Raw genomic sequence first — 20,000 nt, 5'->3', positions numbered from 1 at the left:
ACAAGAGCTAAAATGGAAAGCTCTGCCCATCCCTGATAAGCCCAAGTGAAAACGATAGTTCGAATTCATTTGGTAATAAATTTGACTCCCAATGAATAAATTAACTAAATATAATTTTTTGCTTGAGTGATAGAGGCAATTTTTTTTTTTTTTATTGTTTTTTATTCTCGTCTTCAGACTAACATGAAACATTAAACCCCTAAATAAAATAATTAGAAATTAGTTTTAGTTTTCCTATAAGCAAAGTCTGGCATCACGATAAGCTTATGGAATTAATTTCAGATTTTCATTGTTGTAATACATGATAACTGTCATTATACAGCTGCGTTCGTATTGGGTTCATTTGAGGGGAAATTTCGTTTCTCTTTTATTTCACATGTTAATGATATACAGATGGATGGATTGATGCACATCAAGCAGATACATTTATGGGGTAATTCGGTGCAATGCATGACAAAATGAAATGGGAGTGATACACAATTTACATTCAAGGGAAACGGTTTTGGAAATGTTTTCATTTGTAGAAATTAGCATGTGGGTCGTTATCTATCTCTGTATATTAATACACACATACATGATCGTACGCACACACACACTATATATATATATATATATATATATATATATATGTGTGTGTGTGTGTTTATACATATATTCACACACACGCACACACACATATACACACACACATATGTATATATATATATATTGTATATATAATATTTATATTTATATATATATATTTATATATATGTATATATATATATATATATATATATATATATATATACATGGTACTTGAGATTAAATTGTAAACCATGAAATTGAATACTGCTTTATCTGTGAAATGAATCTAGGCAGACTGAATACGGTGTATTCCCATAACTCATTGCCATCTAAATATGAGACATTTAGATTCTCTGAATCTAAAACCCCACATCCGGATAAAGTTCAATTAATGGATATGAAACTGCATATGAAATTTTGTGATATCGCTCCATTCAGCGCTGGGCAGTTACGGGTATATTTCGGTCGGGTTTTCTACAACGAAATTTCGTTCCGGTGCTCGAACAGGGGGACGGAGGGAATTGCATCAATCTCGCTTATTTGATTAATAAATCTTTGCAACTGGGAAATATAGGATTTTCTCGAGCCTATACAATCTGTACCAGAGTCCAGAGGTTAGTAATTCTCGGTAACTTTAGGAGTATATCAATTTACGTCTGTACAGGGGACTTCATCGCACCAATACTTAAGATTTACATTAGCATCAACTTATTTTTATACAATGACATAAACGGACATTATCAAGAGGTTTATATACATATAAATAGAATCACACGCATTGAAAATATGCATTATTACAAAGTGAATAAAATCATACTTTTATTCACATAATGCATGCAGAAAGAAATATGGATGTTCCTGTCATGTATGTTTACAATATCACGTTTTATATATACACAAATTATTACACATTCATTTGTCACATGTGATTTATCATGGCTTATGTGTGTACAAGGTTTGCACAATAGTTGGGCATATAAATACATAGTTATACCATTTAATGTGTCCTCAGAAATATAGAACCAAGAATGCTATAAAAAAGCGTCAATACTTTTTGTTACCGAAAAAATCCATGCACCAAACTGGCCTCCAGCACTCTTCATTAACTGAATTTAGTAAATATGACTTTATGAAAGATTTTCTCTCTGCTCTGCTACTCCGGCATTTACTTCTTTAGTATCCATTACGTATACAAATAGTTTTGCTATATTAATTGGATGATAATAAGGGAATATTTCATGACTTAATAGTAGATGTTTCTTCGACAGGGGAAAATCTGCACCATCAAAAAGAGGATAATATAAGTAACGAGTGAGAAGGGCCTCCCTTTCCTAGATGTAACACTTTGTCCAAAAACTTGAAACAATACACAGCATCTTTATTTTGCATCCTTATGTAGGAAACAAGGTTGAAGGAAGCTTGCTCTGGAATTGGCTACGGCCTGTCTTAACGGTAGTTCATCGCCGGAAGATTGCCGTTTTGTACACAAATTTTGAGCACAAAATACGTATTGCTTTTTATATTAAGAATAATGATACACTGTTTACCGAGAAGACGTCGAGGGATTAAGTATAGTCATCTTTGATATTATTGATAAGGGTTGACTTAATTAGTTTGCTATATGAAACATGCTTTATCCACAGTGGTATATCATCTTTAGTGAAGGCTTTAATATTTAAGCATTCGTAAAAATCCCATCGCCTATCACACACACACACACACACACACGCGCACGCACGCACGCACGCACGTATATATATATATATATATATATATATATATATATATATATATATATATATATATATATACATACATATATATATATATATATATATATATATATATATATATATATATATATATATATATATATATATATATATAGAGAGAGAGAGAGAGAGAGAGAGAGAGAGAGAGAGAGAGAGAGAGAGAGAGAGAGAGAGAGACTTGTGTAAAAAGCAAGTCATTTAAGGAATCCGTAACTCGAATTTTTGTATTGTTTGGTGTATGTTCAAATAAGAAAAACATGAAAAGACAGTTTTATTAACCAAAGAAGAATATCTTTTAATCATTTACATGCAGTGTCTTAAAAAAAGCTACGAGGACGTTAAGATGACAGCAGATCACTACTAACAATGGAGAAATAAATCTAGTCAAGAATCAAGCAAAATGAAAAACCTTTCTGGATTGATAGATATACTTTCCATGGCAATGTGTGTGTGTTTGTAGAGAGAGAGAGAGAGAGAGAGAGAGAGAGAGAGAGAGAGAGAGAGAGAGAGAGAGAGAGATTAGCTTTCCAGGTAAGGGAGTTCTGCGTCGAGTGCTTTTGTGAAATTGAAAAATATAACTAAAAAAGCAATGAACATTCCTTGGTTGTTGATAAAAAGACAGGTTTATCATTCTGAATATTCATTTGGATATGGAAATCCAAGGAGGGGACCAATCAAACAGAATATATTACCAATGGCGGATTTGAAAGATCGGTGACAATCCAAGTTTTGTCGGATTTTTCGTTCCGGATAATAGGGTACTATACCCTATGGCATCACTGCTTGGACACACGCTCACAAACTATTTTGAATACAACTTCGGATTACCCTAACGATAAAGGAAACAAACAAAGCATTTTCATTTAAAAACGATAAATGCTCTGATGAATGAATCTGCTTGATATGGGGACTTGGTCATAAATCAACAATAAACTATTATTTTAAGGTTCTGAAATATTTTTCATATACCTTTACTTATCATTTTCAAAGGAAATCGTTTTTAACCCTAAATGAAAAACACGATTTTTATGGTCCCGAATCTTATTTATTGCTATCATTACTTCATCTCTTTGGGATGTAAAGGAGTAGGCCTATTGTCAATATTATCTGTTTTGGAGGTTTTGAAGTAGTAGTTTACATAAACTTTACTATGGTTGATGTTGAGAAAAAGTTTGTAATTAAAAGAGTATTGTTTAATGTTAACGATACATACGTCATAATGGGACGTTTTTCACTTCTGTCTGTATTAGAATTTGTATGTATATACGTGTCAGTTCAAATTGATGGGCCATATTTTGCTTTTTTTTCTTAGACTTTCAATCAAATAACGAAATAGATAAATATCTCCTGCTGAATCCAGGATCGAAATTCAACATATATTAAGGAAAAGGCATTTAGTTGTTTTTCATTTGACTAATTGTAGTAAGAGAAAGACTTGTATCCCTTTTAAGTTTGTAATCAATCACGATATGTGTCCGGTTACAATTAACTTTAAAATCCCCATTGCCATTCAAAAAAATTCTTTTCTGTCACCCATCATGTAGGGTAAATTCCATTCTTCATCCTATAACGTTTCCCCCTTTTCTGTAAAAATATTCTGTCTGCAATTTTGAAATGTGAAGACAAACGTTTTCCAGAATTGCAACTGGACTTCAAAGAGAGCCAACACCTCGTCCCATAACTCCCTGCTAATTATGCTTATCACTGGTTCCCTCTGTCCTTTGCCTCAGATAAGCTGGAGGATAAGCCCCTCTCCAGTATGCATAAGGTGGAAGGGCCTCTTGTGAGCTTGGAAAGGAGGGTGTACTTGTCATTCGTTTCTCAAGTCAACACCGTGATGATCACGAAGGTGATTTCGAGTATATGGAACTTGTGGGATTAACGTTTCAAGCTCCATTAGAGATTAATTATTACGGCCCCAACGGGAATCTAATTAATGTTAGAACACATGCAGTCTCAGTCCTCGTCCCCTCTCCTTACCTTATATAATGAGTTGGCGGCAGAACAGAGTCTTGAATGATGGCAGGAGGGAAAGTTTGGTTCGTTTCGAAGTTAGGCTGCTTGGAGATAGGGATGATTTGTGGTAGTTCGAATGAAAGGCAGGCACAGAGAGAGAGAGAGAGAGAGAGAGAGAGAGAGAGAGAGAGAGAGAGAGAGAGAGAGAGAGAGAGAGAGAGAGAGAAATTTCTTGAAAGAAGTACAGTTCAGTAGATCAGTTGTCTGAAATAGTTGTAATATCCGTTGAGTCTATTGTGGGTTTCATAAACCGAAATGAACGAAGTGAAATGCCAGTTATTCATTGGTTATTGGATTACTCTTCAGTCACTGCCAATTTTTGTATATTCTATTGAGTTTAGTTGAATCATTTTAGCCGGAACATGTCGTGGGATTGATATTTCATTGGAATGCAATTATGGTGAATTTTAGGACAAGCAATTTTAAATACAAGATAGAAAAAGACTAAATACTAACGAGAAAAAGAGCTGTAGGCATTCAGCCCTTTTTAAAATGTTTACGGAACGAGATTTCTGTTCGGTGCAAAATTAAAAGTGATCCTGACCAGCACAGCTTGACTAATTTGAAATTATTTTCTTTTTACAGATAATGTGTCAGGCAGTTGACGAAGCGTTTACACCCAACATTCAGGCTTCTTGCAATGCAGGCTATATGCAAATCAACGTCTATGTCAATAATTTGGATTATAGAGGTAAGTAAAGGCTGTTTAGTTGTATCTTTTCAGCTAGAGCTCTGTAAGGTCTGTTGTAGGCATTATACAAAAGATCTATTTCATATTTGTCTTCGGCTATCAAGGTATATTGTGTGTATTTACATCGATATGATTGGTTAGCGTAATTTGCATAAATACAGTAACAGAGATTGCTTGTGAAGAATTTTCACTCGTACATGTATACATATATTCAGGAATATCATAAGTATCTCGATCTAGTATTGTAGTTCTAGTAGATAGATTTTTTTTAATATTTGACCTATCAAGATGTTATTCACCAGTATAAAAGTTACATTTTAGTTTAAAGTCAAATCCAGATTCAGCAATTTCAAAATTATTTTGATTACAGTTTTATATCATTATTGTTTTTTTCAAGAATTGTATCGACTGTCTTTGTTAGATTATAGGGAGACTTTTTATACTTGAGTAGTATCTTAGAGTAGCTTTCATAAAGCCATTTGAATAGGCCTAGACCTTTTACCTATCATGGAACTTTGAGTTTCATTTTCCTATTACGCTTTCTATAAACGCTTTACGAATCCAGAAATATCTATCTGCTCCAGAAGGGAAAACTTTAACATCCCATTTATACATATAAATGTCTTTATCCATTTGAAGCATTTACATCCTCCTATTGGAGAGATGGGTGTGCGCCCCCTAGCCATTAACCTACGGCTGCTATCCCAGTGTTATCAAAAACCTGTTCGATATCGATAGAATTGAATGAAGACTCATCATTTCTCTCTTCTCATAAACGGAAACGCTCGGCTGGGAGATTAAATGCCCTTGGGAATGAGCATTTGTGAAGGGAAATTCCAGGCCAAATGCTCCCATGCTAAATGCCCAATGGGCGGCGGAGCACTGAATAGAGACCCCTTCCACCTACCCCAACCATCAGCGGACCCTGTGAATTTCATAATGGCCACTGGAAATTCAGCTTCAATCTATGCAAAGCCAATATGTTACTAATTGCTGCTGCAATAAAACACGGATTACCATCTCTGGTTCTTTTGCGAATTCAAGTACACTAGGAATATCTCCCTTGTTTTGTTGAGAGAGAGAGAGAGAGAGAGAGAGAGAGAGAGAGAGAGAGAGAGAGAGAGAGAGAGAGAGGGGGGGGGGGCGGGTTAGGATAAGTGAATTAACAAACTTTTAATATTATCCGATTAGGAAAATAAAGTTCGTGACGTTCACTTATTTATAACGATGCACTGAAAAATACCAACAAGGTTAATTTTGCTTTGTTTATCAATTTCAGGAAGTAGATATATATTCTCAGGTTTATGCAAATGTCAAGTGGAATTCATGTTGATAGACTCCTCATCCCCCCTTTCCTCCGACAAACTCCACCGCACACGCACAGAAATGTTTTTGTGGGTGTGTGTATATATATATATATATATATATATATATATATATATATATATATATATATATATATATATATATATATTTATTCATATATATACATATACATATATATATATATATATATATATATATTTATATATATATATATATATATATATATATATATATATATATATATATATATATGTGTGTGTGTGTGTGTGTGTGTGTGTTTAAATATAATATATATGTGCTGTATATGAAGTTATATATTATATAGTATATTATATGAAATATGTAAATACACGCACACGTACACACACACACACACACACACACATATATATATATATATATATATATATATATATATATATATATATATGTATGTATGTATGTATGTATGTATGTATGTATTTCTTCTATTTGTAATCTAAGTTTATTACGTTTCTTAAAAAGACCATAAAGTACTGTAAACTAATAAAATCAGATTAATTATTTTGTGTACACACACACACACACATATATATATATATATATATATATATATATATGTATATATATATATATATATGTTTATATATACATACGTATATATATATATATATATATATATATATACATATATATGTGTATATATATACACATGTGTATATATATATATATATATATATATATGTATGTATATATATATATATATATATATATATATATATATATATATGTGTGTGTGTGTGTGTGTGTGTGTATGTGTGTGTGAGTGTGTGTATACAGAGAGAGAGAGAGAGAGAGAGAGAGAGAGAGAGAGAGAGAGAGAGAGAGAGAGAGAGAGAGAGAGAGTATATCGGTAATGATATTTTGTATTCTAATTTCATGACTTCTTTCTCATTGCTCGATTGTTAGTTATAGTTCATGGTTTTTTTTGCCGATCTGGAGGAACCAACCACAGTATATTTAGACCTAATATTGTATAACCCAATTTTCAACATCTATATGGTTTAGTTTCCCTAACAGATTCCGTGATGTATGGTGTATAGCATTAAAAAGAGGCAGAACTTCTACATCCAGATCAGTTGATATGAATAGGTTCTATAGGAAGTGACCGCAAGTGTAGAGACCAATTACCCTGAATTCCTTTGGTTGGTTGAAAGTTGAGGAAACCATTCAGAAATCAGTAATCCCGAGAGTTCGGCAATTACTAGCGAGTGAGTTCATCTATTATATGCCTTCTCGTGGATGGCCTGCTTACATCTTCCAGTTGATATAGATTTTTATAATTGCTTCATAAATTTATGTTCCCCTTGAAAATAATATGATTCTAACTGTAAGTTGTAATCTACTTACACTTAGAGTTTAAAATTACTTATTGAATTAAGGGCTTATAGTAAAAAGGCAATTTATTCACTGGAACAAATAGGACGGGTTCCTATTTTATTCACACGATTGAAGACGCAGCAGTTTTGCTACTTTTTGCATCATCTCACTTTTTAATGGAAACTGCTCGAGGTGAGGAAAGTCGGTCTCCAAGAAAATTTCTTTCAAAGATTCAGATCACGAAAGTGTAAGTTGAAGTAAGTAATATTATCTTCATTCTGATACCTGATCGCGGAAAAGCATGACAATCGTAGAACAAAGTGGAAAAAGTTATTTTAGATGAACTTTCACAATCAGCGGAAGTAAAATGGATTATTAAAGCGGAATTCGCAATTAGTAAACTGAAAACTTTACTTGTCATTAGATGTCTATGGCAAACGTTGAAACATGATCTTTAAACTTCAAGACACAAAGGCTATGTCATTAATCCTATTCAGAAGAAGTATTTTGAAGAAAATATAAGGTTGAAATGTACATTGTAACTCCTTATATTAAGTACTGAAACTAAGCACTAATCCTAAACCTCACTGCCACAGTACTAAATGAACCCCCACCCTCTGACATCTAGCTATACTGTAGGTCCTCAATTATGACTTTTAAGAACAGATCCTTTCTTACCGGTCTTTCTAATTAGACTAATCAAAATATATTATTTACCTGATACCCCAATATAGCTATATATTAAATGAGTAATTGCAAGTGGGCTGAAACAGGTTGCTGACTACTCCCTTTTTTACCTTTTTTGTTTTTTAAAGAAACAAAAACTGTAAATAGATTCCTATTTGCCATAATAAACACTCATTAGTTATGACAAATCGCTTAGTTAAAGAAGAAATAAAACTGGCAGAAATTAAGCATCGAGAAGTCTTGGTCCAACATAGGCTGGTAATTGTCAAAACAATATGATTCTCATGGGCAGCGAAACAGAACTACAAATAAAATACCGTAAAGGCAGAGATTATTGCGTTTTATTCATAACTGAGCTTTTATACAGAGCCCTAAAGACTCGAGGTTCCCTCCGGTCGTCAAGAAATATAGAGAAGACGCGAGCAGAAGTACTTTTAGGTACAGAAGCAGCTTGCGCTGCAAATAGCGAAAATGGTCCATACGCTCTTAGGTTAGGTATCTGCGCCTTTGTTGGCATCGAGACAAGAGAGATCTGAAACATGTCACCTTCGGGTCTTGACAGGTGTGTTAGGCTGGCTGTCATTTGCCGTGGCAAGACCTTGATGCAGAATATCGATTTCAAGTGCCCTCCTTGCTTTGCCAGAGATCATGCAATGATTATTTCTTTGCTTGCTTCTCGTCTTCCACTGATTCTCTCTCTCTCTCTCTCTCTCTCTCTCTCTCTCTCTCTCTCTCTCTCTCTCTCTCTCTCTCTCTCTCTCTCTCAACAGTGTTTTGTTGGTCAATGGTTTTACCGTCGCGTTTGTCGTAACATTTTGTTTGTTTGTGAATTTTAAGGCCTCTTATTTCGAGCTTTGCATTTTATTGGTGCGTATACTTTGTTTTTCTTTCCATTTGTTTGCGTTGACTTTATTTCTGGCCTTTTTCGTTTAACATTTTTATCACGGTATCGTTGCTTTTCTTTGTTTATTTCTTTTATTTCAATTCGACACTGATTTCAAAAATTTCGTCAGTTATCCAGTTCGTTGTGCCAAGTGGTTTAACAATTCCACAGTGTTTATGGTTTTTATATAGAAGTTTTTTTATATTTTCATTGTATATTTTGATGGTATAATTTTATAGATAAGTAAGTATGTTTCGTTAAATCGAACACTGAAAATGGTCGTAGCCTTACCTCCATAGTGTATCATACACAGGAAAACGCGATGGAGTTGTTTACGTCAACAAACTTACAAAGCACGTATATGCATGCATCTAAGAAAATATACGTGCATTATGTATGCTTTCAGCTTCACATATTTTATAAGTTAAGTGATATACAGTATATATATATATATATATATATATATATATATATATATATATATATATATATATATATATATATATGTATGTATGTATGTGTGTGTATGTGTGCGTGTGTTTGCTTATATTAAATAGACTGTGCATGTTATTAATTATTGAAGAGATGAAGGTTTACTAACCAAGTGAAAATATATGTAAGTTTATAGACTACATACATATCTTCTTTCCAACCGATATCCCTACATTGATGGATCGGTTGCTTGATGAGCCTATCCGATGCCTTCTATTAAAGGTCCTCTTCCACCAAACCTCTTCTCTCCATATCATCGTTCACATTATCTCGCCATCTTAATTTTCTGCCTCCCTCTGGATCTTGGCCTCCTAATAGGTTCCTCCTAAGCCCTCTTCACTCCCTTCACATCATCCATCCCCAACACGTACCCACACCATCGCAATCGTAACACTTATCAGCTTTGTAATCTTAATAATATCTGCCTTTCTTCCTATTTCCTAATTTTTCAATCTTTCTAGCAGTAGTATTTCCATAATCCACTTCAGCATTCACATATCTGTTATCTCAAGCTTTTTTTCCTTTTTTTCGTCTTTGAGTTCACGTTTCTGATCGATACATTGACACTGGCTTTATTAATGTGCTATAGATCTTGATTTTTAACTTGATTGATATTTTCTGATCACATACCACTACTGCTTTCCCTCCACTTAACCTAAACTGCTTTTATCCTTTTCTCAACTTCAGCCCCTCACACCCTCCCTTCTGACTTTTAGTATATCCCAAGTATCTGAAATGCTTCACCTGTTTAATAACCAAGCCTCTACTTTCATGTATGGCTATTCTGCCCCTACCTTCCTTGCAGCTCACCATAGCTATAATCTTATCCACATTCACTCTTGAGCCATTCTTTTCGAAAGGGTCTTGCCACCCTACAGCCTTTCTCTGTATGGCTTTCTCATTTTAAGTAGTAATCACTAAATGATCTGTGTATAGCAACTCCCACAGCTCTTCATTTCTGATCTCTTCCCTTAACACATACAAGACCACCACAAATAAAACATACTTAATGCTGACCCTTGGTGTAATCTAACACTAACATCTAAGGTTTCTGTTTCCCCAACAACTCTTAGTACTTTTGTCCTTGTTTTTCTGTACATATCTACCATCATAACCAAATATTCAGGAACTATCAAAATATCACTTCTCCTGGTATACTATCATAAGTCTTCTCTAGATCTAAAAAAGCACAGAAGATCGTCTGGATTCTCTCTAGTCTCTTTTCCTGTAAGTGCTTTAATTAATATAAAGATAGCATCCACAGGCTTCTCAGCCTCATGAATCCGTAATATATATATAATATACATTATACTATATATATATATATATATATATATATATATATATATTAATATATATATGCATATATATATATATATATATATATATATACACACAAAGTGGGTATCTTAAATAATCCTTTATTTGGTATTATGAGAACATCTAATGCTGAGATGAACTATTATATGCTTTGATTGTTATCGATACCAGGAAATATTTATGAAGTAGTGGTGCATAAGTAATGTTTTTGATAATATGTTGAATGGCCAACTAAGGATTTGAATGCGTTGAATATTTGAATTTTTTATTAATTCAAAATTGATAAATAAGCTGGTTAATTAATGAGGATGATGATGAGGATGCTGCAACAACATGCAGAGTATAGAACTAGACTTGATCTACTTTACAATGGAATAAATCAAAATAAATCACAGAGTTCATGGCTGTTGAAGAGAAATCAGGTCCCCCTCGTGATCCTTGTTAAATATTTATATAATGTGATTTCTTTGGAAAAAGTGTTTCCTTACAACAAAAAGAAAGACTTCATATAATTTTTGGCCCTTGTGAAAAGAAATTTCTCAGAGGCATATATCGGCTGTTACCAGAGGACTAAGCTAACAACAAATGAGTTTTACAGCTCATGCGACTGTTTTTTTTTAACATACTATTATATTTCACCGTCCTATGTATAAATCTGTTTCCCCGATCACTTCTTAACCCCCACAGCTGCAGCGGTCCTTTCCCCAGTCCCTCCCATTTCCCCAACGACCTGCCCTTACCCAATCCCTATCACTTATTTCCCCCCGCCTCCTTGCGCACCGAAAACGCTCCCAAGACTGTGGAGTGGAAATTGCATTTTCTAGATGGTAGATTTTGACAATGAAATAAACAATGAATCCCGAAATTTTTTTTTTTCTTTTCTTTAATGAGGTAAAGGGACGTTTTTCATTGCCATCCGAGGAAGAATTTCTTCTACACAAAAATAATACAAATGAGAAGAAAGAAAACCGAAACGGTAATAGTCTCTCACAATATCAATCTTTGGTTTCTCTTCCAAAACGAATTTTCCTCCTGTCTCACAAGTCCCTAAAGTACACGGGAACAAAGACCACATTATGAGTTGTTGTTACTAAGCCTATATGGCAATATATTAATTTTTGGTTGTGCACATAACAGTCCACACACATACGGTCATGAAGATAAAATTATTTTTTTGTGAAAGGTTTTATCCTCGGGAAGTTCCACGGGACGTATAATTATATAGTGTAGATCTTTTGCCTAAATGCGAGGGCTAGACACTGACGAATATGTTATAAATTACCTCGTTTCCAGTCTTGATGGTACAGTTTTTTTATGTAGCTATGAACATTCACACTTACTACCGTTAGAGAGTTACTGGATCCTTTGACTGGCCAGACAGTAATACATTGGATCCCTCTCTCTGGTTACGGTTATTTTTTTCTTTGCCTGCACATACACCGAATTGTCTAGCCTATTTCTTACACACATTCGTCTTTTCTCATACACCTGACTACACTGAATTTACCAAACACTTCTTCTTCGCTCAAGGGGCTAATGACTGTACTGTGATTGTTCAGTGGCTACTTTACTCTTGGTAAGGATAGAAGAGACTCTTTAGCTATGGTAAGCAGCTCTTCTAGGAGAAGGACACTCCAAAATCAAACTCCAAAATGAAAGCCCATGTAACATGATTATCCACTGTCTTGAGTTAGAGTTCTCTTGCTTGAGGTTACAATTAAGCACACTATTCTATATTATTATTATTATTATTATTATTATTATTATTATTTTTTTTTAATGGTGTGTTGGGCAGGCTTAATAGAAGGGATATGGATGCCTGGTGGTTTATCAACAGGTTGTCTTTTCCTTAGCTGATTCTTTTTCTTCTCAAAACCATCCTTACTGTCCTCACTTCAGTTGCAGTGACTATCCTGAAGGGTATTTTGCCTTGCATGATGTATCGGCTCCTCCATGTTGACCAGCTTTTACGACTTATTTTCTATAGTCAATGGGTTTGAACAATCACTTTATTTATATTTCTGTACATATTGTTTTTGTTATCATTCTTGTCAATTTAGTATTTATATATGATGTATCTTTTTTATTACAATTAATTCCTTAACTGTCTGGAGACATTAATCAAAATCCATGACCAGTACGTTCTAGATTTTGGCAATGTCGTTTACTGTATTGCAATATTCATGGTCTTCATGCAAATATTCAAGACCTTACAGTTGCGTCTATACAGTATGCTATTCTTTTATGCTTAGAAAGTTTTGTTTCTAATATGAGGCACCCATCTGAGCTCTTTATAACTGGTTTTAAGGGGCCAATAATGTTGAAACGCGATGCCATTCCTAGGGCCAGGGGAATGGCGGTGTATATTAGGACTGAGTACCTTGCTTCTCATAAGTCCTGCTATGAATGTGGATATCAGGTAATAAAAGTTTGTGGCAGTTATAACAACTTCTATTTGTGTTTGATCTACCGGAATCCAGATATGGATGATTCTATCTTTAATTATCTTCTTACCATTATGGCTAAGATACAAGATGATAGAAAAGCCTCTTTTATTTTTGTTGGTGATTTCAATGCTCACCATAGGGAATGGATAAATTGTTTCTCCTATTGATCTCCATGCCTTAAGAGCTTTAGACTTTGCCTCTGAATCAGGCTGTGAGCAAATCATAAGTGAAGCTACACACAGGTCTGGAAACTACTTGGACCTTGTATACACCAACTCCCCTGGCATTATAACAAGTAAGGTTGGTTCTCCAGTTGGAACTTCTGATCAGGCCTTGATTTCATTACAAGTGAAGACTGAGCAGCTTGTCACTGATGTTTCATCCTCGTGTAAGATTTATATTAAATCTCAAGAAGACTGGAATGGGATTTTGCATGATATTTTGGGCTTTGATTAATCACAATTGTATAGTAGGGTTAATTATGTTGTCCCTTAGAATGAGTATATAGTCAACATCATTGATAGGCGTATCCCTTCTCGTATGCTAGGGTATCGAGTGAAGGACAAATCATGGTTCAATGATGATTGTAGACGTGATTATTTGGCAAAGGTGAAGGCCTATAATCTTTGGAAGGGTAACAGATCAGATTTGACCTGGAATAACTATACTGAGCGTAGAGATTTGCTCAGAGAGTTTATGCTTCAACTGAAAAGGAATACAACTTAACCATTAAAGGAACCCTTTCTTGTACAACCCAGGAGCATAAGCGGTGGACTACCCTTAAATCTGCACTCTTTGGTGTAGATGCAACAGTTCCTCCTTTACTTAAACCAGATGGTTCTGTCACCCACTGTCCAAAGGAATAGGCAACCCTTTTGGCTGATGTATTTGGCAGTAAGATGAGTAATGAGAAACTCGACCTTCCTCATTCCTAGGTTCCTGAGGCTAAACTAACTAGTTTAGCTTTCAGATCTTGTAAAATTGCTCTCTTGATGGACCTTGATGCTTATGAAGGAGTAGACCCAAATGGTATTTTTCCGTTGTTTTTTTATAACGACTGCATATTTCTTAGCTCCAAATATATCTTTTATTTTGCGGAAATTAGCAAGAAGAGGAGCATTTAGCACTTGCTGGAGAATTGGTAATGTTACTCCACTACATAAATGTGTCTGTGGTAGCTCAAGTCCAAAGGATTACCACCCAATTTCCATAACTCCCATATTATCTAAAGTTTTTGAAGGTCTAATGGCAAAACGTCTTAATAGGTTTGTTGAAAGTAACCATCTGTTCCCTAGCTTGCAATTTGGTTTTCGTAAAGGCCTCGGAGCATAGGATGACCTTCTTATAATCTCCAATACTGTACAGTTTGTATGATTAGCCTTTATTTTAGTGCTGCCTTTGATCGTGTTAATCATAAGGCACTTGTTTTCAAACCCAAACAGTTGGGAGTGGGTGGGTCGTTTCTTAGCATCATTTTTTAATCTTTAAGTATATAACAGATCTCATGAGTTGTTGTTGATGAGCACCATAGTGAGCATAGGAATATGATATCTTGTGTTCCTCAGGGTAGTGTTCTTGACCCATTACTTTTCCTACTGTATACACATGACATGTGGTTTTGCCTTGAAAACAAGCTTGTTGCACATGCTGATAATGCTACCCTCTTTGCATCAAATCCATCTCCTGAATGTAGATCTGGGGTTGGTGAATCCCTTAATAGAGATTTAGCTAGAATTAGAGCATGGAGCAAATTATGGGGTATGAAGTTGAATCCTAACAAAACTCAAAATATGATTGTAAGTAGGTCAAGGACAGTGGCTCTTCAACATCTGGATCTCAGCATTGATAATGTTTCTTTAACTCTGTATGACTCTTTTAAAATTTTAGCTGTGATTCTCGACAGTAAATTTACTTTTGATAAACACATTATGTGTGTATCTTCTTTAATTGCCCAAGAAATTGGCTTTAAGAAGTGCTTTAATTCTTTCATTCTACCTTGTTTTGAGTATTGTTCTCCTATGTGGTCGTCAGCTGCTGATTCTTATCTTAATTTGTTGAACAGGAACTTACGGTGTATTAAATTTCTTATTCCTGATCTAGATATCAATTTATGGCACCGTCGTTCAATTGGTTCATTATGCATGTTACATAAGATTTTTTATAAATCTGACCATCCTTCACATTCAGGTCTTCCCGGAAAGTTCCATGCTGTTCGTAATACTAGGCATGCAATTAATTCTAATAGTCACGCCTTCTCCATCATGAGGTTCTATACTATACAGTATCCTAGAAGTTTTATTCCAGCTGTGACCAAATTGTGAAATGATCTTCCTAATCGGGTAGCTGAATCAGAGGAACTTCAAAAGTTAAAACTTGCAGCAAATGTTTTTAGGTTGAACAAGCTGACATAGGTCTTTTTATAGTCTATATATGAAATATCTGTTTGAATGTTGTTATTGTTTTAAAAATATTTTATTTCAATTGTTGATTATTTCTTATATCGTTTGCTTATTTTCTTATTTCCTTTCCTCACAGGATCTATTTTTCCCTGTTGGAGCCCTTGGGCTTATAGCATCCTGCTTTTCCAACTAGGGCTTTAGCTTAGCTAGTAATAATAATAATAATAATAATAATAATAATAATAATAATAATAATAGTGTTTTTCTTTATTCGTCTTTGCTTCTCTCTCTCTATCTACCTCTGCCATATTCCCACCCTCGACAACAGACCAACAACTAGGTACATGTTTCACTTCTTTAGTCAACTGAGAAATCCTGAGTTTTGAGGAACGCACCATTCGTATCCTTTCATGCTGTTCGAGAATTGAAAGCTGGTCCATCAGTTTGTGAATTGAATCCGCTTACCATTGATCTACGAGAGAGAGAGAGAGAGAGAGAGAGAGAGAGAGAGAGAGAGAGAGAGAGAGAGAGAGAGACAGACAGAGAGAGAGAGAGAGTGAGAGAGAGAGAGAGAGATTTATCACAGTTCCACTAAATGAAATACACTATCCAGCATAAAATGTTACCCAACATCCGCACGCGTCCATTGCACACCTAGATATCTTACGTAATCCACACCGTAAATTGTTTGGATTGAAAACCGTGGAGCTCTTACGTAAGCCGCATTAACTATAAAAGAATTAGCCTTTTAACCGAATTTCTGGTACGGTTGTTCTTAATTAAACCGAGTTGAATGGTACGTTATGAAGTTTAGGGAGAAGTGGAAAGGTGGAGAAGCTTACTAGAAAGAAGTGCTTAGGGGCTATTTAAAAGAAGAAGGCTTATCAAATTATCGTTAACAAGTTGATAATGAAAAGAATTATAAAAGAAGAATTACCAAAATTAATAGTATATGCAAGTGAAAAGAACAAGTAAAAGTTCGGAGATCGGCTGGAAATTTTGGGATAAATAAGAATGAAATATGTAAAATGATGACATTTCCGGCTAAATATTGAATACACGATTGATATTAAACAATAAACGAAGTTGAAAAAAGAATAATTCTATTTAAAGAGAATTAAATTAATATTTAATGGGATGCTCTGAGAGACCCCGAAGTAACATTAGAACAGAGAGAGAGAGAGAGAGAGAGAGAGAGAGAGAGAGAGAGAGAGAGAGAGAGGATCAGGTGGCAAAGAGTTGATTGGAAGCAGCAAAACGACCTTCATAGTCGAAACCAATTGTGTTTATTCAGTAACAGGAATTGGCCTAAAAAGAAAGCTATACTCTCTCTCTCTCTCTCTCTCTCTCTCTCTCTCTCTCTCTCTCTCTCTCTCTCTCTCTCTCTCTCTCTCTCTCTCTTTATATATATATACATATATATATATATATATATATATATATATATATATATATATATATATATATATATACAGTATACCGTATATATATATATATATATATATATATATATATGTATATATATATATATATATATATATATATATATATTATATGTATATACATATATATATATATATATATATATATACATATATATATATATATATATATATATATATATATATACATATATATATACATACATATATATATATATATATATATATATATATATATATATATACAGTATGCTGCATGTGTATAACGTATATGGCGATGGCGAAAGGCAATTCCCCTTAGATCAATGGCAAATTTCATTGTATATTTTGATTTGCAGCTTTGATTCAAGGTATTATAGGTCGTTTATTACTGATATTTTATATGTTCTCATTTTTATCAAGAAGTTAATTGGGTGGTTCAAACAATAATGAATTATATAGTTTTTTAATCTGAAACAGAATATTTTTTTAAAAGTAGTAGGTTTCTGGTTCCTCTGGGTTTTACCTTTACTCTTTCCTTTCTTTTCGGTAACGTATGCCAAAGGCAAAGCTGCCAACGCGCGACGCCATCCCTGAAAAACTTTGGCTGGGCCATGGATTTGTTTGCCTCATCCATTCGGTCATCCGTTCACCGCCTTTGAACTCAGTTGCATGGATGATGCTTCCTTTGTGTCTGGGAGGGAAATGCAGCCTCCTTTCGTCTTCAATTTTTATGTGTTTGCATCTCGGACGGTAACAATGTTTTTCCTCCGACTCCGATTCTTTCTGCTGAAAATGACATCGGGTTTAGGGATTTTGGGATCGGGTGGGGCGTTGGGTGGGAGGAGGGGCGGAATTCGTATGATGTTGGCCGACCAACTTTGTCATGACATCTTTCTATTTATTGTAGGTGTCGAAATTTGCCTCGATTATCCTTCTAAAAAGGCATTTGAGATGAAAATAAATTGAAAAAAAAGTTCTTTTTCGATTCATCCTATGGTATATATATTTCTCGATTTTGCAGTGAAGTATAATGATTTTTTTTTTCAATAGAATTGTCTTCCAGGACCTTATTGACTATATAAAGATGTTTTGTTAAAAGATTGCGTCACATTAATTTGCAGGCTAGGTTTACTGTCCGTTATACAGACCATACATGCTGTTGAATGGATACCTTAGTGTATACTGTATATGCAAAAATTGCCATCATACTGTAGAATGCAAAGGCAAAGTAACTTGGATAATAATTCGTTAATACATCGTTGAAAACTATATTGTGAAAAAATTACTACTGAAAATATCTTTTAAAAAATAAGAATATGAATAAGTTGTTTAATCATTAGATTCTGGCATAGGGAAAACACTTTGAATGACCATCAGAATCCCGTGAATATGATAAAAAAATATCAAAAGAATGTTGTATTAGAGAGAAGAGATCATCTTAACATCACAACAGAAAGATCGAAGGAACATCTAAGAAACTTATCGTGCCTTTAACAAGGATTTTGTTTTACACCCCTGTAAGACATATTTGAAATGAATGTATATTGTTTACTTATGAGTTTTGGCCCACTTCTTGATTAAGGAAAAGGATTGGGAAAATAAAGAGTTTCTTAAACAATCAACGTTGTCGAAGCAGTGATTTAATCCGGTACATAATGTTTAAAAAGGGGCTTTCCGTCCGGAATAAACTAAACGTTTTGACAAGCTACGCGGTGTTCAGAATGAAGCGCCTTGATCCGAATTTCTGAGAAGTATCTAAGGTACATGGAATTACGGGTAGCCATTTCGAAGTGCACTTACGCTACAGAAAGTTTTGATTGACCTCTAAACTCCAAAGCATCAGTAATTATACTATCAGATAGACTACTTTTTACAGGTATCAACAGAATTGTCATTTGTATTTCGCCAGCCGAATTGCCAGGTATAATTTTAACAACCTAGTTGCCCATTTTTATTTTATTCTATTTAATCTTTTTATTTTTTTTTTAAACTTGAAGAAGCTGGGTAAATGAAAAAGAATTGAATATAATAGCAATATAATAAAGGCAATTCTTTGTTTGTCTCGTATGTGCAAAATTGAAAATATGCAAAAGCAATTATAGAATATACGAATGTATGCATGACTTCCATGAATACGCAAATGAAGAAGGGCTTATTAATTCGGCATCTCCGATGCCTAGTCGTTTAGAGTCGTTTGTGGTGCAGGTTTTAGAAATGAGTTGTCAGAGTAGCAATTTGCAGGAAGCTATTGCAGGGTTCGGCTCAACGTATCGTGCACTTCCGACAAAGTGTGAGAAAGTCTTTTACTAAAATACAGCGACATCATGGATTTTTTTTTTATTACTCCTTGAACCTTTTATACTATTTTCTATTCTATTCATTAGTATTATACATTAAACACAACATTATATTGATATTGATATTGAGTGTTCCCTTTTGTTTGTATTCTTAATGGCTTTCTTCTCTTTGCTTCCCTTTATTTCCCGTTGAATATCTGATCAGTTATCAACATACATGTACAGTTTTACCTATCAGCTCTACTAATAGGTGATTATTGCGATTAAAGCAATGAAAGTTTGCTAACATGAATGCTTACGAATGCAATTAATAGTTTCTT

At 34.2% G+C, this 20,000-nt stretch overlaps 1 protein-coding gene across 1 annotated transcript in view; it reads left to right on the top strand.

Annotated features, from left to right (window-relative positions):
- Positions 1–20,000, top strand: part of LOC137652314 (uncharacterized) — a 557,194-nt gene that overhangs the window by 459,371 nt on the left and 77,823 nt on the right. The window contains exon 2 of the mRNA XM_068385641.1: positions 4,941–5,046. Coding sequence (XP_068241742.1) covers positions 4,941–5,046 — 106 coding nt within the window. The remainder of the gene's footprint in view (positions 1–4,940; positions 5,047–20,000) is intronic.

The sequence above is a fragment of the Palaemon carinicauda genome, chromosome 13 (assembly GCF_036898095.1).
Source record: "Palaemon carinicauda isolate YSFRI2023 chromosome 13, ASM3689809v2, whole genome shotgun sequence".
Lineage (NCBI taxonomy): Eukaryota > Metazoa > Arthropoda > Malacostraca > Decapoda > Palaemonidae > Palaemon > Palaemon carinicauda.
The sequence above is the reverse complement of the archived record's forward strand: the minus strand, read 5'-3'. Positions and strand labels throughout refer to the sequence as shown.